Source organism: Ambystoma mexicanum, chromosome 5p (assembly GCF_040938575.1).
Source record: "Ambystoma mexicanum isolate Mex_15411 chromosome 5p, UKY_AmexF1_1, whole genome shotgun sequence".
In the NCBI taxonomy this organism is placed as follows: domain Eukaryota; kingdom Metazoa; phylum Chordata; class Amphibia; order Caudata; family Ambystomatidae; genus Ambystoma; species Ambystoma mexicanum.
This window is the reverse complement of record NC_090930.1, coordinates 714,658,668-714,682,534: the sequence shown is the minus strand read 5'-3', so window position 1 is coordinate 714,682,534 and position 23,867 is coordinate 714,658,668. Positions and strand designations below refer to the sequence as shown.

General features: G+C 44.8%; 1 protein-coding gene across 8 annotated transcripts in view; it reads left to right on the top strand.

The window, feature by feature from the left end:
- Window positions 1-23,867, top strand: part of LOC138481148 (zinc finger protein 250-like) — a 729,359-nt gene that overhangs the window by 588,696 nt on the left and 116,796 nt on the right. For 7 of the 8 annotated variants that reach the window (XM_069613085.1, XM_069613086.1, XM_069613087.1 and 4 more), the window contains one exon: window positions 13,915-14,022. In XM_069613085.1, the coding sequence (XP_069469186.1) occupies window positions 13,915-14,022 (108 nt within the window). Of the gene's footprint in view, window positions 1-13,914; window positions 14,023-21,650; window positions 21,674-23,867 lie in introns of all 8 variants that reach the window. The other variant, XM_069613088.1, reaches the window with a different exon arrangement.

Genomic DNA, 23,867 nt, shown 5'->3' with positions numbered 1-23,867 from the left:
GTGCAGGAAGCGTTCAGTGTTCACATGGCAGCCCGCTTTCTCTGAGAATGCATCTGCTTGACTGATCAGAAGCACCCGATAATCGCTTGCGTCTAACCCCAATCATGGCACGCTACTTTCTTGGTTTTTGCCTAGGCAAAAAACAAACAGGAATGTTAGAATTTCACAAAAGTACACTATCAGTGTTATCCACCCCTTCGCTCAATACCTCCCCTCTATCAGTAGTCTTATCAGGTGACTACACACTTTCATTTCATTGCTACTATAACCATTTTTCACCCTTCTGTGTGGTATTGGGGGCTTATTTGCCTTCAAACATTAGGGGTTGAACTGCCTGTTCACAACTCATTTGTGCAATGCGATCATAGTTGTCAATGGTACCGCAGATGGACCTATGTTTTCTGCAAAAGCATATTATAAGTACCCAGATGACACTTTTCAATAGATCAATGCTTTTCCTTTCACCAAAGCGTCCATAGGTGCCAGACGGCAACTTGCTTCCAGTGTCTCATGATCTCGATTCGGTTTGCCCTGCTGGCCTCACTCCATTTTCAAAGGTAAAGTCTTTCAGTCCAATACTGCCTGCAGTTGCTTGCACAAGCAGTCTTGTTTATTTTTTTCATTTCTCCATACAGCTAGTGTCTTTAAAGTCTCTGGTTTTTCACTTGTCAGTTTCCCAAAGGGTGCAAGCTGGTGTCTTAGGCCACCCCTTGAGAGGGTTAGTCTGAGTCAGTTTCTTTATGTGCTTCAACTAGTCATTCATTTAAATACTTGAGGCTTCTGGATCATGGCTAATGTGCAGTGTTCATGTTATACTCCGCCCAGTTCTGCATGCTGTGTCTTGCAAAATGGCTACCTTTGTCAGATTTGATTTAATCTGGAACGCCATAATGTCTCATCAGTTACTCCAGCCCTTGCAATGTAGCTCACATTTTAATGGCTGTGTTTTTCACTTCTCTTCAAATTGCCTAGAGGTTTCTTGTCTAGTGCATAGCGCTTTACTACACTTCATATGGGACACTGGGATGCAGCTTGTACGGCAATGTCTCTGTAACAGGCAGTCATTTCTTAGCCCATTCACATATTCCCAGTTTTCCCCAAATGTTCAGATGTTTGATGCGCCCAGCCTGCCATTTCATGCAGCATTTCTTTTTCTTCCAGTGTTGTCACTGGGCGAAGCCTTTGCCACCTGATTAGCTCCATTATTGAACAGTTCACAAAGCATGCGTGCATCAGCATGTGCAAGGTAAATTGTGCTCTTTTTCACCTTCTCAATCACGGAAGATACCGCTTTCAGTTCAGCATTCTGGCTTGCACCCCCCACCTCCTTCTTTCTTGGTGGGGATGGAATGCAACTACTGGCCAGTGTTTCGGTTCTTCCTCGTGCATGGCACGGGTGCGACTTCAAAGGGAGACACTTGCAGTCTACAGGGGCACTCGTTTCAGACAGTTCCTCCAGATTTACTGCTTTTAGCATTTGCTCCAGCGGAAACCCCCGTACTGCCAGCCTTTGTGCACTGTTGTAGACAGCACCTCTACTGGACATGAGCGGCATTCTGCGCTTTTCCGCCTTCCTCCCACAGTCAGTCTCACGCATCCAGCTCATGACAGGAATTTCTGTGCAATTTGTCTTCTCAGGCCACAAGCTCTGCACAGCAAAATCATTGCCAACACAAACTTTCATTTCAAAAGAGGCACTTTATGTCATCAGATTCAACTCACTTTAATTCTGCAAAGTGTCTTTTAGCCTGTTTATAAGACAGTCTGCTGATCAATGGTCCCATTCAAAAAGCATATTTCTTCCTGGTAACTTTGTAGTTTGGCCTTACAATTAGACTCTGATGCAATGTGTGATCTTTTCAAAGAACCCTCAACCCACTGAATCTTTGCGCTTCCTTACGCACAGACGTCTCAATCTGTTGTACCATTGCCAGAATAAAACCAATTATTTTCTGTACTGCGCCAAACCACATTGCACTTAAAAATGTCACTTTTTGTGCAGATCCCTGCACTTTCTCTGCATGAATTGCCCACAATCTATTCTGCTCGTGGGCTGTTAATTTGCCAACAACTTTTTCAACGTGTATCACATTATCTCAATATAATGTTTAATAAATTCATCACTCAATTGCAACATTTCTATGTCTTTAGCAACCAATCCATGGCATAGAGTGGGAACTTTCAAATACTCTCGGGGCAATTTAGTAACATTTAAATTGTCTTTTCCCCAAAACCATTGCAAACGGATTCTACAATTCCAAAATCAATGCACAAGTCAATAATCATATGCCATTCACCCACTTCTTCAGTGAGTCTCTCACCCATTGTAACCATGCCTGGCACAGCTAAATGCAATGAAGCCAATTTAGTGTGTCCCATTAAAACCGAATTTGCCACCTTCACATGGATTTTACAGTTGCCAAAAACAAAGCCTGTGAACACAGATGTTACTCTTTTTCCTAACAACTCGACCATTCCCAATGTTATATTCAGAAATGTCAACACTTAAAGCATCACTTTCAAAAGGCGAACCCTCGCCAGTCTACATTTCAGTGCCCCACACTCATTCGCTAGTACACTGGGGCTAAATCACAATGTTTGAATCACCATTCACAATTTATATGTCAAATACTTTTGCAACTTTTTCTGCCCTCATGCCAAAATAGGGCGAGAACTCTGTTTCACTTTGCAATCCAAATCATAACCTTTTGAAAGGAAAACCACATGAAACATTCTTTCCTAATCAAAGCAATAAATCCTTCCTCGCCGTTCCGCGTAGCGCTTTGAACAGAGCCATCTCCCACTCTGCCCATAGCTTTCTGCTCCCTTGCTTCATTCCCAAGCAGTAAGTCAGCCAAGCATTTACTGATTTACTGAAGGGGAAATCTCAACTACACAAGCTATCGGTCGTGGCAAACCTACACACAAGTACTGTCATTTTGTTGACTCAGAGCTGCAGTGAGGCAACAATGGAAATGCGACAGCCTACCCCTCAATCTGCACTGTGTTCTCTTACACAATTGTCATTTCTCCAGCATGGCATGGCCCTGCACGTTCCCACCACTGCCACCAAATGTATTGAAAAGGGTATTTTTTTCCCTGGGACCAGCCCGTATCACCATAAATTACCCTATTTCACTGAAATACAGATCCCAGCGTGCCAAACAGTGAACTCAACACTAGAGAAATCACACCTTTAGCATAAATGTAGTATTTATTATACATAAAGCATGATATAACAGAACTGTAAATATAGCAGCAATTTGGAAATCAGTAAATTCAAGTTAGAGAAAATCACAAAGCTCATTAGAGAAACAGTCTCACGTTCCTTGGATGATGTTATCATTAGCGCTGGGGACCCAGGTCATCTACAATGAACTGCTGCCTCAGCCAGCTCTATAGATGACAGCGCCACAAGGAGCCGCCTGAGGTATCATGCTCCGGGCACTTGCTCCAAGCGAGTCCGCGGATGAATCTCCCGTCTGGATCATGTGTGCATGCATAGTTATGCATTCGTGCTGTCCATCACCATGACACATGTTCCAGAACGTTCTCAGTGCAAAACATGTTGACTGATGGAAAAAACCCAGCTCAGTAAGTTTCCAACGCGCTCCCTTCTCTTCCCCTCCCAACTTGGAGCTTCCATCTTCGAAAGCGCAGGAATGTTTCTTATCAGTGCGTGCAAGGCCGTACCATGCCTTCTCAGGCAAAAGAGGGCCTGTTTACCAAGCATGGCAGAGCCACTGTGGCGAAGAGAGGAGCTGAAATAATATGCATCGCAATTAACCCCTAGTGAGCAAGCTTTACCGACCCTGTGCTTCACCAGCTAGTGTCATAGTGCTTTGACTACAAAGCCTGGCTATCCAAGCGCTATAATGCTTTAAGCACTCAAATACAGGTCTCTATTAGCTACTAATCTTGGGTCTCTGCCCTGCCTTTCTATGCACAATACAACCTTCCTTTCCTTTGAGGCCTGCACCTCCAATGTAGCTCCTTATGCTACTCATGTAGGCGCTACTATCACACCACATTACTAATTCATCTATAAAGATCTGTTTCAGCATTTAACACATACTTTGAATAAACTATTAGTCTTAGCTGTTCATGCAGCCCTCTAATGGACCTAATATGTGATATGGTAGGCGTCACTCAAAGAAAATACAACTTATATTCCACTACATAAACCTATTGCTAATCCTTTCTTAAAATTATTATTTTTTTTTATTCTCTATTAGCTTTCATATAACAGCAACACAACCAAAACATTCCCTCCCTCCCCCCTTCCCTCGGTAGGTGCACTTAAGTACAAGTCTTTACACGATAAGGCGATCTGCAGATAGTTATCAAGGGTGCTGTGAAACTTCACTGAATGCATTCCCATGCGGCGTAAGCGACAAGCTCAAAAGTCCTCAGATACCCCCCCGGAAAGTCTGAGCTGCGGCTCAGTGTCTGCTTACTGCCCAGTGTCCCCATTACCCCGGGCTCACCGTGCCCTTTTCCCTGTTGATCCTTCAGTAAGATAGAAGTCTTTCAGTGAGCCTCCTCCTGTGGTGGAGACTTTTGTGTGGCATCCTGCGGTGAAGGGGGTGCAGTATCCTCATCGCTCGACTGCTTAAGAAGGTATAACGTGTATGCGTCCCACATCTGTCTCCCGAGCAATTGCCTTGCAGTGCACCCCATCTGGACTCCATATCATTGCAATACACAATGTCCTACGCCCGCTGGGTGACTGTGGGGCAACGCTTCCTGCCCCACCCCATAGCTATTCTCCGTTTTGATAGGATCAAGAGGAGGCATATCAACTTCCTGGTCCCTTTAGGTACCTATTTAGTGTATCCCAGTAAAGCTACCATGGGGTCCGGTGTGATTCTCCGTCCTACTATTTCTCCGACCACTTCAAAGACCTGCATCCAAAACCGCTGCAGTTCCATGCATTCCCAGGCCACGTGAAAGAAACCCGTGGCAGCTTGTCCGCATCTGACACAGGCGTCCTATTTTTGAGGAAAATACTCTGTTTGGCCGGGGAGTAGTAGTACTGATGTAAAAACTTAAAATGAATCAGTTTAAATCTAGCACAAATCGCCCCCTTCCTAGTCATCTCACAGCAGTATTCCCAGATAGCCACCGATATCTCCCTACTCAGTGTTTGCTCCCACACCAGCGATGATGTCACTGCTGCTGGTCTGTTTTTCAGGGCAATCCCATACAGCTTGGACATTACTCGACACCCCAGGCCCCCCCTATCACCTTATCAAGCATATCCGCCGTGGGGGGCTGCTCAGGGAAAGATGGGAACAGCTGCCGCAGCACCACCCGCAGCCGGTAGTACGAGAATATATCTAGCGCAGATAAGGTCCCCCTCTCTTTCCATTGGTCAATTGATACAAACCCCCCCCCGCTTGAGAACAGGTCCCCAAATTTAGTTACTTCCAACCGTTTCATCAGAGCCACATAACCTGCTTCACTAGTCAGGGGGACATCTGGGATGTATGTCACCGGGAGCTCCTCGAGTAGAGTGTATCCCCCTTAGTTTTACGTTTGAAAAGGGACCAAGCCTTGCACGACAGGCCCACCATGTTCCGAGTTATACGTGATCAGTTTGGTGCCGTAAGGATAACTGCCCGTAGTAATGCTGTGGATGCAAATGATCTCTCTATATCTACATGTCGACGTTCAGCCGCCATCCCATACCAATATCTTAGGAAACTAGCTTTTGCCACCGTATAATATAGTTCAAAGTCTGGCGAGAAAAGACCCCCCCCCCCGAACGGGTGCTACGAGTTTATCCCAGGAGACCCGTGCCTGCTTACCAGCCCAAATTAATTTTGTCACAGCTGAACAGAGATCTCGGAAGTATTTCTTGGGCACAGTAATGGGTGCATTGCTGATTTGGCCGACTTGAGTGCTTCCAAGTAATTACTGTGATAGACCACCACTTCCACCCTGGCTATAGTGATTCCCAAATAGCGGGTGTTGACCAATTCCCACTGAAATCCCCAATTATCCTGAAACCGGTCCGTCACATCCGTTAGCGGGAACATGACCGACTTACTAATGTTCACCTTGAGCCCCGACAGTTCCCCAAACAGTTGCACGTCTATCATGATCGGGTCTAAGTTAATCTCAGGGCGACGGATGAACATGACCATTTCATCCGCATATAACGAAATCACCACCCGATGGGTGTGCAGCTGAAGTCCCTGTGTATATGTAGTTCCCTTACCCTGGCTCTATTGCCAGGGCGAACAACGGGGGGGGATAGTGGACATCCCTGGCGTGTCCCTCGGTCGAGCGGTATTGACTCGGTTGTTTGCCCGTTTACCCTCACCCTGGCCACCGGGTCTGTATATAGCAGTGATATCAATGAATTTATTAGTCCTCCTAAGCCCAGCCTATGTAAAACTGTGAACAGGAACGGCCACTCGACGGAATCAAATGCCTTGGTGGCATCCAATAGAGCCACGACCGCCGGCTCATCCTTCGGTACCGCCGCCATCAGGCCAAACATCCTTTGCAGCCCAAACGATGTCGATCGCCCCGGGATAAATCCCGCTTGATCAGCCCTGACTATTGTCGTCATCAGCGGCGCCAACCTAGCTGCCAATACTTTGGCCAATATTTTATTGTCACGGTTAATAAGTGAGATCGGGCGATACGAGGAGCAGTCCCCTGCAGGCTTCCCAGGTTTTAACAATACCACAACCACCGCTTCCCTGAGGGAGTGTGGGAGTCGTCCCTCAGACACTGCCTGTTGATAAACCTGCAACAGATATGGTGCCAATTTGTCAGCGTAACATTTATAAAATTCAGCTGTAAAGCCGTCTGGGCTGGGAAATTTTCCACCAGGCAGTGACCTAATGGCGACGACCACCTCCTCCAAAGTTAATGGTCTATTCAGCCATTCCTGTTGCCCATCCGAGCACCAATATAGGCCCACCTGATCCAGATAGGTGTCTATATCTGCCTGTGTGGCCCTTGTCTCAGTGGAATACAGGCAACTAAAAAATGTATGGAATTCGAGAACTATTTTCTCATCTTCAAATTGATCCACCCCCTTTCATCTGGGATTACCATTATTCTATTCTCCTGCCCACACATCCGAATGGCCTTAGCGAGCGACTGCCCCGGGGCCTGGCCATCCCCATATTGACGAGTGGCTTTCCTATCTCACTGGTATTTCACCTCCCTCTGGGCGAGAGCGTGAAACTCCTGGAGTTTCTGCATTATTTCCCCTTGTTGAAGCTTGCTTGGGGTAGGGTCCGCTTCCTGCAGGATACATATCTCCTCCTCCTTGTCAGCTAGTTCTTTCCGTATCCGTCTCACGATTCCCGACTCTTTGGCTATACACACCCCCATTATCACGCATTTAAATCCCTCCCACAGGGTGCCCACTGAAGTCACCCTCATTAATATCAAAGTACGGATCTATAGCGCTCGATAGCTCTTCCTTAAAGGCTATATCTGTGAGGCCATCACGGGGGCATGATCCGAAAGGGTGCGAGCCAATATTTCCACAACACCGGTCTGTCCCAAGAGCTCATGGGATATTAAGAAATAATCTAGTCGTGCAGCCGAATTATGTGGAGCAGAGTAGTGCGTAAATTGGTGCACTACCGGATTCCTCACTCTCCATACATCGTCCATTCCCCATACCACCAGTATTCCCAGAATTCTATCCGAACATCTACTGCCCCTGCGTATGATGCTTCCCATCCGGTCCCGGGTCAGGCCTATCACTGACTTAAAATCCCCTGCCCACAGAATTTCCCCCTCCAGTATATCCCCCTGCCTCTCCACCCATTCCAAACTTTCCGTCATATCCTGATTAGGCCCATAATAACAAATCAGTGTGTATAGCTTCCCCTGGATAATCCCTTGTACTATCAGTGCCCTGCCCTCCTGGTCCTTCAGAACCTTGGTCTGCCGGAATCCTACCGAGTTATTCACCATAATGCACACCGCCCTGGAGTAGGAGGAATAAGAGGAGAATTACCTGTGACACCCCCAACTTTTACCAAATTTGGACTCGGTTTCTGCCGTCAGGTGGGTCTCCTGAAGGAAGGCCACCTCCACCCGGTGGCGCCTTAGGTATTGTAAGACTTTCCGACATTTAGGGGGGTTGTTAAGGCCCCTGACGTTCCAGGTTATAAGATTAAGTGTCGCCATTGTTGAGTGAAATATCATGGGGACCCGGATCACCTCTCATTTGTCTGTGTCTTTGCACCATCTGTTCCCCCCCCCACCCTCCACCCCTACCAACAACCCCTCAACTTGTCGGTGTTCAGTCACTTCCCTCTGACCCCCCCTCTCACCCACCCAGCCATCCCCCCCACCACTGATCACCCCAACATTTCAGTGCAAGTGTGTAAATGAAGAGATAGTGTTACCTACTTTCTTTGCGGATCCTAAGGACGATGCTCAAAGAGTCTTGCGCTGTCTGGACGTCAGGGCGCTCTGAAATTCTATCCGGACAGGACCATGAGCTTCCGCAAGTCGGACGCTCTGTTTGTCACCTTTGAGGGAGGGGGGTCAAGGCCGAGTTATCAGGCTTCCAAGGGCTCTATAGCAAGGTATGGATGGTTTTGCCCATCAAGGAGGCCTATGAGGGGCAGCATAAACCACTTCCAGCGAGCATGCCTGCCCATGCTGTCGGAGCCAAGGCCACGGCGGTCGCATTCCAGAGACACGTCCCGTGGCAGATCATCAGCAGGGCGGCCACCTGGGCCACCCCTTCAGCCTTCTGCAAGCACTACTGTTTGGATGCCGGCTCTAGGTCAGATGCGGCGTTCGGACAGGCAGTACTAAGGAACTTGTTTTCTTAAGGAGGGTCATCTCTCCACTCTGGGGCTACATTCGGTTGTAATCGCTGATACAGTATGGAGGAAAGGGGGACGGGACGTATGTTAGGAAGAATCCAGTGCAGTTCCCTTAGGGAGCACTACATCAGATTAGGACTACAGGTGAGAGCAATAAATCCCCTTTGGTATCAGTCTGTACCACAAAGATTTAGTTGGTAGCTGTGGCTGATCAGTCAGACTTATCTCAAGAGGGAGATGAGCAGTGTTCAGGGTTTACACAATAGGCAGTACAGTACTATGGAGCAAGGAAACACTGACTAAAGCTTTGTATCCAAAAGAGAATATATTTATTCTATACACATCTAGTTTCAACACATAGATCACAGTTGATAAAGTAAGTTAAGTTTAGTCAAGGAAAAGCATATACAACTCCCTATTCAATTGTAGACAAGTTTGGGGTAAAGTGAAAACTGAGCAAAACGGCACAGTGAAAACCAACTACAAATGGCACTCTAGCAATTCAACGAAAGGTAGGGAAAGCACAAGTTAAACCGAAATATCTTCAGACACCCCCTAGCAACACTTTGCTGATGTTCTGTGAACAAGTAATGCACAGTCACACTTTAGCCAAAAGATAAGTCAATGAAAACTGAGCAAAATGGCAATCCACAAGTTAAAACAGTAGGAAGGAAGAGGGGTTTAGAAGATTTAGGTGCATCAACACATTTCTCATTGAAAACCAACCTAGTGAGAGCAGATCTAACAAATCAGCTAGAGTCAGTAGGCCTGAGCCAGAGTCGGTGGTACAAAAATGTTCTTGTAGCTGCAGTCAAGTCTTTAGTAGAAAAATATTGAAGAGGTAGATGCAAGGCGAAAGACAATGTTAAGAGAGAGGGCGGCCGACCCAACAAGTAGTTAAATGATTTAAAACACCTTTAGGGCTACTACGGAGAAAGGGCGGCTTGGCGGAACAATGTACCTTAAACGTGAAGAAGTGGCTCCTGCAGTGGCGGTTGTTCCTGGTAGTTCCTGCAGGTCGAGGGGTCCAACAGAGGAAGAGAGGCTCCCGTCGTGGAGGAAGGTTCGAGTCACTGCACTACACAGGGATGAAACCAGCCGCGGTGCTGCCAAACGAAGTTTAAAAGGTATGCTCCTTTTAATCGCGGTCCGGGTCGATAGCTGCCTGGCTATCCGGTCTCCAAGTGCTGGGCACTGTCGTTTCGACCAAGGCAGGTCCGAGGAAACGATAGGTGAACTGGTTGACCCCATCAGCTCAAGGGAAGGAGGCTCTTTCACTGAAGATCTCCTCTCGTCGTGTGGAAGAAAAGTGGTGAGACGATCCGGCAGGGCTTCACCGGTGGTGTAGATGCTGAAGATATCTGTGGCTTCTCTCCTCTTCGGTTCCGTAGTTCCAGTGGCGACGTCTTGCTCTTCCAGTCCTCAGAACCCTGCTTTTATGCAGAAAGAGACCCATTCATACAGCCTAGCTGTCACTCACACAATGGAGTGGTCTTCCTGGTGGGAGACCATCCAGCCTATCAGGTTAGAGTGCGACCTGAGTCGCTGTGGCAACTCTGTCCAGGGGTTCTACTCCCCCTCCCAAACAACAGAGCCGTCCCAGACTCGGAGGCGCCGAAAGGAGGGCTTCTTGGCAGAAGCCCGCCAAAAGGGTGAACGAAGGATCCCTGACCTGAGTTAGGAGTTTAGAGTAAGACACGAGAAAGAAATTATATCAAAGTTCTGGCAAATAAAACCTACCGGAGTAAAGTTAATAATAAAATAAACCGGCAGTTTGTTAGAGGCTGTCAGTAAAAGTGTTAGCCTCGAACAATGGGAAAATCCCATAGGGAAATATTTGCGGTCGATTATAAAAGGTAGTAACCACTGCCATCAGCCAGAAACTTTGTAGAGGGGGACATTAAGGTACCCTCTCGAAAATGACCATAGGGGAAAACTATTAACCCCTTCCAGTACTTCCATTTTAAGATGGGTTGTACTGATTTAGTTCATAGAGATTGACTAGTAAAGTCAATGGGGACTTTACATGCCCTGGGAGACAGTAGTCAGTCCCAGGGTATGGAGTCTATGTTTGGGGGTCGCTACGACACCCTTGTGTCACTGCACGGAGGGTGCTGTGTAACACATGTGCATAAAGATGGTTCCTATGGGTGAGAGAAAAGATCCCATAGGCATTAAACACAAAAATATCCCAGAACACACATAGCAAAGATGCCTAAGAGTGGGAAAAAAAGAGTCTCACTCTTAGCAGGTAAAAAGAAATAAACCCTTCAAATCCAGCAAAGCTGCTGGGGTACTCTATAGGTAAGGGAAATTAGCCATGAAATGAGAGAATTCTCCCAAACAACGTAGGAGTAATTAGAAGTGACTAACGTACTCCTAGTCCATAGTCCCCTTTCCTCCATACATCCCACCATCCTCCCCCCTAATAAAACTGGTGTCATTAGGCAATGGTAATATTGTCGACGCGTCAATGGGGACTGAGAAGTGGCGTCTGTGGGCGGAGTCTGGGGAGCGCATGCTCCCAGGGCCGCACCTCGCGCGCCTCTAAATTTAAAGGGGGAAGAAGGTTTTTTCTGGTGAAAAAGGTTCCGTCTCCCATCCCCAGCTAGAGACGCCCATACAGTATGGAGGAAATGGGACTATGGACTAGGAGTAAGTTAGTCACTACAGTGAGTAACTTATAATTTTTGCAACGCCCATTGCCGTCGGTCAAACTGCCCCTATGGTAGAGGATGCTGGCATTGCCAGAAGTTGTCCTTCAAGTGTTTACAAACTTTATCTCGAATTGGTGAAACACCTTTCAGTGCACTGTTCATTAGGCTGGGGGTTGAAGACGCCAGAGACCACCAGAGTATTACTAATTCTTAATGATTATATATTGCTCTTTCCCCCCGACTGTGGTTAAGGATCGGATGAATATGGACTTCCCTGTCCTTATGTTTTGTAATGCTCCATCGCTGATAACCCACTTGAAATGTTCACCCTGAATTAATTAAATGCTGATAGAATGTGGCTTGTCTCTTGTTTTTTTTTTTTTAAGTAACCTATGCGACGGGCCTGCCTGCCTGCCACAAAGAACCACATTGACTCCGAAAGTAAAGTTTCAAGGGTATTTATTAATACTTGGGCTGGCCAGAGTGGCTGATTCTCTTTGGGACCTAATGGGTTAGGGATATTTTGACACTAAGGCCGGCACTTTCCTTTCTCTGGTTCCAACCTCCCTAGCCCAGACGTCCCAATCTAGGCGATTAGTAAATCTCTGATCGGTTACACCCATCTGTCTTTCTTTTTCTCTTCACTTTAGGTGTTTGCCCTAAAACGATGGCTACCTGACTCCATGGGGAACTTCTAGCTTTCCCTCTCCCTCCTACGTTGGTTAGTCTCGGTAATAGGAAATGGTGCCTTCTTTCTCTCTGCAGCTCACACCTGACCCATTGCCGTACTGATCCCAACAACTGTTCTGCTACGTGACTTCCTCTACAATCTCTCATTCCGCATTTTCACCTCCACCCTTTGATCTTACTTTCTTTCCCACTCCTATTCTTTACTACCGCTTGCACTTCCAACTATCCGTCTACCTTGGTTGTTTCCTTTCCCTCCTTCCTCTCACTCTACTCTCCTGCCTCTGGTTATTTCTCTCATTCTAATTGCTGTCTCACTCAATGCCAATAGCTACTCCTATGTGGCCACTCACTGTCGCTCTTCCCACTCTGCTACTGTTCTGATTTCCCTACTACCACTATCTCTCTACTACTTTAATGTTCCAAGACACTCAGGGGTATGGTGCCCTGCACACTGCTCTCACTTTTATGGTACCTGGTGATATGATGCCCCGCTCACCCTTTGCTAGCCCCTGTTCGACACTCAGGGATTTTGTGCCCTCTACACTCTCCTTGCTATTACAGAACCCAGGGATTATGGTGCCCTGCTCCCCTCCGTACTACCGACTACCACTTTTATTATTCCCTCGCTACTCCCGCCACCTACTACCTTTATTCCCAACAACGACTACTGCTACCTCACCTACTACACTCAGCCACTACTCCTACTTTACCTCTAATACTCACACTCTCCTCTCTCTCACACAAACACTCCACAGACCCCCCCTCCTTAACAATAGCCTCCGCACTCCAAACACTCTCCACCTGTCCTCGCCCAACTAACCCACGCTAGCACACACACCTCCTTAAATAGCCCACCCCCTCCCAGGATTGGCTACTTACCCTGTCCAATCACGTACCTGCCTCCAAGGTGTTTGAAAGGGTAAGGCCATGGGTAGGCTTAAAAGGGCTAGTAAGCCCCGCCCCTTTTCCCACATGGACCCTGCTGAGGTTCCGGTACGCTGGACTCCTCTAAGGCTTCTAGGCCTTTGAAATCAATAATAATAAAAACAGTATCCCTGCTGGTATAGGGGATAAGGCCTTCCTGGGGCCTTTATTTATTAATTAGAAATCCCTGGTGGGTTAGGGGTGGTTCCCCATAAGGGCAGACTCCAGCAGTCTGCTAGAGCCTACCAGTGTTGTGGTGGACGCGGCACCCCTTGGTGCTGTGACAGCCCTTGCTGCGTCCTGAGGCCGGTGTTATGGCATTGGCGGCACCCCGAGTCAGGGATGCTCACAGCGCTGCATGATCTCCGGCGTCTCTCCTGGGTGCGGCGGGACTCTCGACCCCACTGCTGACGTACTTCGCGTTTTTTGGGACAGCTGCCCCCTTCCATCCATGGCCGGTAGGCCGTCATCGCCGCAGGTAATTAGGGATGGGGAGGGGGGGGGGGCTGCCTGCATTCAGGCACTTGTTTTGGGCGGGTGAGGGCTCACTCTGCCCATTGACAGGGCCACAACGCTGGTCCTGTCCCACCTATTTTATACTTTCTCTGTTCTTCTCCAATGATTTTTTAAATATTCGATTTTCGGTAATGCAAGATTTTGTATGTTGAGTTTTTCTCCCCCTTTGCCTAGCCTAGCTTTATACTGTGTCTTGAATGTTATGCCATGACATTTTGAAAATTCAACAGAATGTATGAACAAACAGGAATAGTACATGATGATGTCACAGAGGGAACACTCATTTTTTGTCCATTTTCTTTGTGAAATAGGTAAAACAGGCGCACAGCCTATAAAAAACGTACGGATTAAAGAAGAGTCCAATTCCAGTGATGTTGACAGCACAAAAGAAGACAACACTTCGGTATCTATATCCAGAAGTGAGTAAACGCCAGTTATCCAAACATTCCAAAATAACACAACAGTCTTGCCTATATTACGTGTTCTACTCCATTCTTTTTGTTGAAATATAGATAGAAAAGATGCAATTCAGTACCAAGTTACCATTGGGTTCTATAACTGACATCCTATGTAAAGAAATCCTCAGTATTAAGGATGCTGTTACAGTATATTAATAATGTTATATGTCAATCTGCGAACGTTTCGGTTCTCTGCATTCTACTGTTCTCGAATGCAGAGAAGTGGACGTTGCAGATTACGGCGGTGAGGCCTGACGACGGCAGCTGCCGGGGACTCTTAGAATAAACTTCAAGTTAAACTACTAAGCAGTGTTAAGAAATTTGATTATACAACAAATGGCGACGAGGATTAGCGGCACGTTCGATGAGAGTCCCCGACTGGATGCGCACATCTATTTATGATTGCAGTACACCACTACGAACTCCAGGATAATATGTATAACTGAATCCTCAAGATAACAAAAGTGACGTGACAGGTATGGGAGACAAAAGAGATTTACTTGTCTCTGTGCTTTATATGAGAATCGTTTGAATACCGCAAGTGTGAATGTGCGCGCGGACTGCCAACGGCTGTATAAGCGAGTCGTGTATGAATTGCTAGAGGAAAGGACCCAACAACGTGAGTGAACGTGCCTCCATTTTGTATAATCCAGCAAAGTAACCATGGCAACTGCATGAAGAATGGATGCAGAGCCTTTGTGAAGCTAGACATGCAAGGATTGCATTGAAATGTGCTGGGACTGAAGATTTTGAATAAATATAGTTCAAGGAACATTTGCAACGACAAGCAAGGATATGTCCAGTGTTATGGCTGTATGAGTGGTGCAGCAGTGCTTATAAAAAACTAATGGGGATTGCACTATAAAAAAAAAAAAAAAAAAAAAAAAAAAAAAAAAAAAAAAAGACATAAACAAGCAGAGGAGCTAAAGAAAGATACAAAAAAAAAAAGGAGTTCCGTCTGGTTACTAGTGCATATAGCATCATTGGCCATGCAGAGTGTTGTGGCTCCAATGAAATTCTTACCTTTGCCTGGAAATCCGACGTGCCCCTGGGAACAATGGCTGGACAGCTTTCAAGTGTATCTGAGAGCAGTAGGTGGTGCGAAATACAATGATGATGTCAAGGAAGCTACTTTGCTGAACTGTATAGGTGCAGAAGCCTTAAGAATATTTAGGACTTTGCCAGAGCCCAGTTATAATGAACTAGGGGCTGGAGACTCTGCTTCCACGTCAAGGAAATATGAGATTGCGTTGTTAAAATTAAACAAACATTTTGGGAATAAAACAAACATTGTTTTGGAAAGATTTAGGTTTCTGTCCAGGAAGCAAGGTAAAAGTGAGTCGGTTGATGATTATATAGCAGCTCTCAGAGGACTCATTTCGATATGTGAATTCACTGGTGTAGCCGACGAGTATATGAGAGATCAATTAGTACTTCATGTAGCTGACAACCGTATACAACAACGTCTTTGGCAAGCTAAAAACCCATCTTTGGAACAGGCTATTGAAATAGCAAGGACGTTTGAACTTGGAGAGAAGTGCATGAAGGAGATATAGAACAAGAATGACAGTGTTGATATTAAATCTGTACATGTCAACAGTGAAGGAAAATACGATGGTAGTGAAGAAGCACTTGTTGCTGTTGTAAAAAAAGTAGTGAAGTCAGATTTCAATTCAAATTGGAGACAAAACAGAGAGACATTTCAAAGATCACAGAACAAGTGTTTTAAATGTGGGTTGTCAAAACATGTGAACATTGAGAAAGAATGCCCGGCTCATTCAGCAGAGTGCTACAAGTGTGGATACGTGGGCCATTTTGGTAAAGTTTGCCGCAATACAAGAGGAAGAGGCAGATACAATTCACGTTATAGCAACATGGGCAACAATGGTCAATGGAACAGAGGCACCATGGCATCAGTAGGGGCAGTTGAAGGAGCCTCTACATCAAACGACCTAGTTGCGATTACCAGTGGTATGGAAGACAGGGTACATATACTTACTGTTGCCACAACTGGGAGCACTATGGGCTCATGGGTGTCCATGACGATAAACGATACTATGTTGGTGGTGATGGTTGACACGGGATCACCTTACACGATGGTTGATATAAATACATTCGAGAATGTGTTGAAGATGGACATAAAGGAGCTTCATATCCCCACTGTCAAAGCTACAGGATATGGGAAGACTCCCATTGACATAATTGGATACACTTGGGTAAAGTTATGTTTCAAGGGAAGGAAGACTTATTGTAAACTTTATGTTGCTAAGGAAGGTTACTCAATAGTTGGTTGGTGGGAGCAAGCATCACTAAAAATAAGAATACATCCAGGGGAAGAAGAGCCTATAATGAGTATAATGAGCAATACATATAATTCTGCTGAAGATCTAGTGAAAAACTTTCCCAAAGTTTTCAATGATAGCATAGGAGCTTTGAAAGGCTTCAAGCATCGAATAATATTGAAGAGGGGAGCTAAGCCAGTTGTCCACAAAGTGCGAAACATCCCCATTGGCACAAGAGAAGCTCTTCAGAAGGAGTTGGATAAACTATGTTTTCATGATATTATTGAACCAATTGAAAGTTCCGAGTGGCTTTCTCCAATTGTCATTGTAAGGAAACCTGAAGGATCCATTAGGATGTGTGTAGATTTGAGAGATCTCAACAACAACATATGGATTGACCGACATCCGTTACCCAACATAGGAGAGATGTTAACAACGATGGAACCAGCAAAAATATTCTCTACCTTAGACCTGTCATCAGCATACCATCAGGTTGTATTAGATGAAGAATCTAGACACCTCACATCATTTATAACACCTTTGGGGGCGTTTCGATATAAAAGGATGCCATTTGGCCTGGCATCGGCAGCCGCGGTGTTCCAGAGATTAATGCAACATTTGTTTACTGGTCTAAAAGGCGTGCATTATTTCCAGGATGATATTTTAATATCAGCCATGAGTGAAGAAGATCATGATGCTAAATTGTTAGGGGTCCTGCAGATAATTCAACAAAAAGGTCTAACATTGAAAATAGAGAAATGCAAAATTAAAAGGAAGGAGGTTACATATTTAGGTCACTGTATCAGTGAAGAAGGTATAAGACCCAAGGAAACTCTGATTAATACCATTTTGAAGGTCCCTGATCCTGCAAATAAGGATCAGCTGAGGAGTCTGCTTGGTCTCACTGAGTATTATTCTAAATTTGTTGATCATTATGCAGAAAAAACTGTTCACATGCGAAATTTGATGACCAAAGGCACAAAATTTGATTGGTCAGCAGAATGCAAGAAGGAATTGGACAATATAAAAAATCTGATCAATAAGGCACCCACACTAAAAATGTTCAACCCTGGGGCCAGAACTGTGCTGTCAGTAGATGCAAGCAATGTTGGTTTGGGTGGAGTTTTGGAACAATTCCATGATGGGTCGTTTGTTCCGATAGCTTTTGCCTCAAGATCCCTAAAAGGAGCGGAGAGAAATTATTCCACTATTGAAAAAGAAGCACTAGGTGTTAAATGGATATTAGAACATTTCAAGGGATTAATTTGGGGAGTTCCCATTGAATTGAAAACAGATCATAAACCTCTTATTCATGTACTAAATCCCAAGAACTCCCATTTAACATCACCTCGCATTAGAAGATGGACTTTGATCATTATGCAATATAATGTGATTATAAAATATACTCCTGGCAGATCCAACAAAGTTGCTGACTGTTTCTCCCGTTTGCCTTGTAAGGATGAATACCTTGAAATGCTAAGTGACGAAAGTTTAGTTGAGGATCAAGATATGGATTCCATTATTGCACATATTCATCCAAGTTTTGATAAAGGAGAATGGATGGCAGCCACTAATTCAGACCCAAAACAAGAGATGTTGAAAAAGGCTGTAACAGATGGATGGAAAATTGTACAAGAGGGAATTAAACTGTGGGAGAAGATTAAAGATGAAATATCATATGATGATTTATATGTTTATCGTGGTGATCGTATTGTACCACCAGTGGCATTGAGGAAAAGAATTATGGACATTGCACATGAAGGACATATTGGCAGAGATTTGACAAAAAGAAGAGTCAGAGAAACATATTGGTGGCCCAGTATGTGGGGTGATATAGAGTCACTTGTTAAGGAATGTTCTGCTTGTGCAGCTAGTGATAAAAGCAAAGTAATAAGAGTCACACCCCTTCAGCCTGTAACTGTGCCTGATACAGTATGGTCTAAACTAGCCATTGATATTTCTGGCCCGTATGAAGTGTTGGAACCCATGAAAATATATTTGATAGTGTTAGTCGATTATACATCGAAATGGATTGAATGTGGAATTTTAGAAGACTCAGTTTCGACATGTAAAGTTACAAAATTCTTGGAGGAGATCTTTAGTAGAGAAGGTGATCCACAGGAATTAATTTCTGACAATGGTACTCAATTTGTGTCACAGGAAATTAAGACATTCTTAAGTGATAGAGCCATCAAACATAATACCACAGCTTTGTACCACCCAATGAGCAATGGACTTGTGGAAAGGATGAATCGATTCATAAAAGGAACTATTCAGCTGGCAATAGCAAATAATCTGCCGTGGAAAGATACTTTGAAAGAAGCGTTGGATACATATAAGGTTACACCCCATTCTGTCACTGGTATAGAACCATTCACTTTAATGAGAGGTAGGATTGCAAACAACAGACTCAAACAGCTTGGATGTCTACAAGGAAAGATTTTAACATTAACATGGATGAGGTTATGGAGAGAGTTAAGAAAAAACAAGATCAATACAAAAAGTACTATAATCAGCATAACCGTGTGAAGGAAAATAATATCAAAGCTGGTGATTGGGTTAGAGTAAAAGAACCCAAAAGAGTTCTGAAGGGAGAGTCTAAGTTCCGTGCCCCGCAAAAAGTTATTAAGCGCCTCAGAAAATCAGTAGTGTTGGAAAATGGAGACAAGTGGTCTTGTGATGATATCATCTCAGCAGAAGAAAATGAATTAAGACATTTTGACAATGATTTTGTTAGATGCAGACAAAGTGTGGATGAGAGAGGAAGAGAAAAAAGATCTGGAGAAGAACCAACTGGAGAGGACCAAAGAGTTTCCAGAAATAATGGTGGAGAGTGTTCAAGACCCAGGAGAGTTGTACCTAACTTTAAGGAAGGGTTCATTTATTATTGACTATATTCATATATCAGAGTTGTTATTAGAATCTGGAGGCTATGCTGATGAAATCAACAGTAGGGTGTATCCTTTATACTACAGTGCTTCATATATATAGTAGAGATAAGCATTCCTTTTAGTACAGTTATGTTGTAGGACTGGTTGAGATTTATTTCCATAGACATGTGTTTTGTTTATGATTAATCTTCAATCTTTTATTTCTTTTCTACTTGTTTCCTTTAACCCTTTGATTCCCCTTCCTACCTTTTCAAAACGATATATATATACATTTTTCTTATATTCTGGTGTTCCTTGGTTGTGTATAAGAAAGGGAGATGTTACAGTATATTAATAATGTTATATGTCAATCTGCGAACGTTTCGGTTCTCTGCATTCTACTGTTCTCGAATGCAGAGAAGTGGACGTTGCAGATTACGGCGGTGAGGCCTGACGACGGCAGCTGCCGGGGACTCTTAGAATAAACTTCAAGTTAAACTACTAAGCAGTGTTAAGAAATTTGATTATACAACAGATGCTTTGTTGTTTTGCTTTCAGAATCATTGACCTGAATAGCTGCATACTTTTCTATGTTTTTTTTAAAAAATGTGATATTTGCAACAGGTGGAGGTGTATTATTCCCCTGTCATTCAAGAACACACATTGTAGCATACGTCTTTTATATATTTTCATGTGTTGCATATCAGTGGCATCTGGTAGTCCAATCTGTAATAGTTTAAACTATTTTGATAGACAACTCATTAGGGGCTGTTACCAGGAGACTAAGCAAGCTGGCTGTTATCTTGAGTGCTCCTGACTCCTCTAAAGCAAATATTGTCGCGCCATGGCCTTTACCTTGACATCCTGCAAACAGATGGGACTAAATGTAGAATCCAACTGGGAGAATGACTCTTAACTGTCCAAAGTAGTGCATTCCATGTGAGTTGGTGCCAGAGACCGAGAGCCTCCCTCTTTGTAGTATATAGACACCAGAACCCTCACGGTACAGGCATCCATTGGTATCCATCATCCAATGGGAAGTCTGCTGGCCTCTAAAAGTGTTGGCCGCCTGCCATCTAAAAGATAGGAAAAAGCTGCCTCTGTGGGGGTGAATATGGTCACAGGCTCCCATGACGGACTTCAAGGTGGTTCTGCAGTTGAGCGAACACCAACACACCCAGTGAGTAAGACCGCTGCGGGTACCTCTTTGGACCCCTCTATGTAACAGATGAGATTGCAGTGTTTACGGTCCGCTTTGGATTTAGTGGGATCAGGCAGTTTAGTGACCCTGGGTGAGCAATGGCGGCTGAATAAGAAGATGGACTATTAAGAGCACAACACCGCCAGGCCTCTGTAATGTTCAATAGGACTACCTGTAGTTAGCAACAGAAATTATAAAATACAGTGTTATCTTAACTATAAAGGGAATGAACACCATTGTTTTTGGAATACAGAGAAAATGACCGCTTTCAGCTTTGGCTTACCAGTGAACATCATTCTAACATGCATACAAAAAAATCTCAACTCATCAGTAACAAAACATTTCCTTGATCAACTGAACCAACTTCCACAAATCCACTTCCAGATTCTTGAAGTTGTTTCTTTTGAACCACATGCAGACCACAACAAGATCTTAAACTGCAGAGAAACCTTCTGGATCGAACGTCTGGATGTCATTGCTGCTGGTGTTGGCATGAATGAAGAGTGTAACCTCTCTTGTTTCCTTTAACAAATATGACTTTTATTTCTCGATCTGATTCATCTGTATATCAGTAAATGTTTCATTTGGACTTTGGTTGATCATTAATCATGCTCTTTCTGGTCCCATCTCTAGCTATCTTCTCTCAGCTCCATCTCTTATCACTCCCCCTTCGTCATTGTACGTAAAGATTCCTATTAGATTGGTACTTCTCTTCTATTTTTTTTATATTTTCTATTTCTATCTCCTTGTGTATCTTTTACCTTGTGCCTATTATTATTTTTTGTTGAACTTTCTTCACCACACACAGGTTCATCTACTTTTTTCTGTTCATCTCACTTTTTCATTTCAGTAATCTTAAGTGTCTTGATTTTTTCACGTTTTCCTGTTATTTAGTGACTCAATTTTTCCGCCCTCTAAGCCTACTTTTTTTCCTTTTGCAAATTCCTTTTTTCTTAAGGTTAAGCAAGTTTTTAGTATCTTGTATTCAGTGCTTCATGCCATGTCCGTGTGACATCATCGCACACCACGTGATGATGTCATTGCATTACCGCGTCGTTCGAGAATGGAGACTGTTTTGCTGCATATAAACGGTCTGTTGACCATGGAGCATTATTCTTCTTTCTTGATGTGCACTGTTACCTACTAGTTGGTAAGAACTCTAATATTAGTCCATGCGTTTTTTGTCTTTTTTTTGTTGGCCCCTATTTTTACACTACTTCTTTTTGACTTTTGCAGCAGGCCTTCGCTTAAACACACAGGTACGTTTTCCCCCTTTTTTTGCTATTTTTCTCCTTTTTTGTACGTTTTACTCTGATCAATTTATTTTGACTTTGTATCTTTCCAGTTGGTCTATGCAATAGTAGAATTTAACGCTATGGAATTTTGGTTTATTCCCGCACAGAGGTTTATTCATTTATTTATTTATTTAATTATTCGCATTTGTTTAAAGCGCACAATCAGCCCGTGAGCATCGTGGCGCTGTTACATGTAGAATATTGGCTGGTTACAAAAAAGCAGGTTACAAAAAGCCGGTTGATACAACCAGAAGTTACAGAGTAGGTACGATGATGATTACAAGTCATTTTTGTTTTACGCTAGCAATTTTAGATACATGTGCTAGCAGTGTAGGCATGGCACATTAAGGAGCAGTTCATATCAGTGGCAGACAGTGGGGTAGGACTAGGTAAAGAGAGTACTTTTGAGGGATTTGCGAAAGGAGTACAGAGAGGTTTCGGCTCAGAGCGATGGGGAGATCGTTCCAGAGCTTATGTGCTATGTGTGGAAAGCCAATGCATCCAGCTTTAGCTCTTCTTATGTTTGGGACTTGAAGTTGGTTAGCAAGGTGACTTCTTATGGGCCGGCAGGAGGATTTCCTGATTATGGTTTCTGATAAGTAGGCGGCTGCAGTGTGGTTAATGCATTTGTGTGTGAGGGTGAGTATTTTGATATTGATTCTTTCCTTGACTGGGAGCCAGTGGGCATTTCTTCGGGCCTGTGATACATGATCAGATTTAGGGATGTGCAGGGCAGCACGGAGTACGTTGTTTTGCACTATTTGGAGCTTATTTAGATTTTTCGAGGATGTGCCGGCTAAGAGGGCGTTGCAATAATCAAGTCTAGCTCCTATCGTGGCTCTAGCGATGGAGAGGCAGTTGGGAGTGGTAAGGTAGGGTTTTATGGCATAGTGTCACGCCGCGCGCTCGCGTGCGCCACTTACCTACTACGGGGATCCGGGTCCTCGGCCTCGGCAGTCTCCTCCTTCATGGAGACTCTATCCGCAGTGGCGTCTTTCCCCACGCCGTTCCGCGGTCTGTGGGCGCAGCCATCTTGCATGTTCTGCGCATGCGCAGATCGTCAGTATTCGACATTCGCGCATGCGCAGTAACACAGACTTGCGTCCCAGGCCTCGCTTTGGCCCCGGACCTTAAAAGGGCTTCGCATGCACGGAGACAATGCGTCTCAACGCGGTTGTTGCCGTGTATGCGCTGCTGGAGCATGTTTACCTGTGCCTCAGTCTCTCCAGTTACCCTTTGCTTAGTCTTGCCCTGCCTTGTCCTGCCTACCAACCTTCCTCTTCTTCCCTGCTCCATGGTACATTCAGTTCCTGGTTTCCCAGCCCTGTCTTGTCCTTACCTACTTTCTGGTTTTGGGGTTAGGAGGGGACTTGTATGGGTTCCCTGTCTAGCCTTCTTCCTTCCTTGATTCCTGTCCCGTGGGAATTCCCGTGGGAATTCCCTGGTCAGTCCTCCCTGGTCAGTCCTCCCTGTCCTTGCTGCCTGACTTTTCCCCCTTCACCTGTCTTGTGCCTTGCCGGTACCCGTGCCTTACTGCCTTCCTGGAAGTCCCGAAGAACAGCTCATCCATCTACTGGTGTTATAAGGACTCACTCGCCTTCTCTGCCAGTGGAAACACTGTCCCGACGTCACATTAATGCAGAGAAGTGCCACCCGTGGCGTTGGGAGTTGGTTCAGTGCTATCCTGTCATTTATTGTCAGGAGGGTGTTGGGTTAATTTCCCGCGTTACTGCTTCATCGGCATTGTCGCTCCGACAGACTGGCTGCCTCGACTCCACGAACCCCGGGAAGAAAAGGTAACCAGCGATCCCGTGAAACCTTGTTTAACACATAGATGAGTTTAGTGGTCAGAGCGGATGAAGAGGAGATGGCGCTGACTTGTCTTGTCATAGAGAGTGTAGCGTCAAGATAGTCTCCTAAGGTCTTCACGGCAGTAGAGACAGGTATGTTAATGTTGTCGATAGGCATGTGTGAGTAGTCTTGGCTGAGCTTGGATAGAATTTCGCTGGGGGCCAGGATGATGATCTCTGTTTTGTCGCCGTTAAGGCAAAGACCATTAATGGCCATCCAAGTTTGTATCGTGGTGTAGATGTTGAGTAGTGCTTCTGTGTCATGTGTATAGTCTCCTGTCAGTGGAAGGAGGACTTGTGTGTCATCG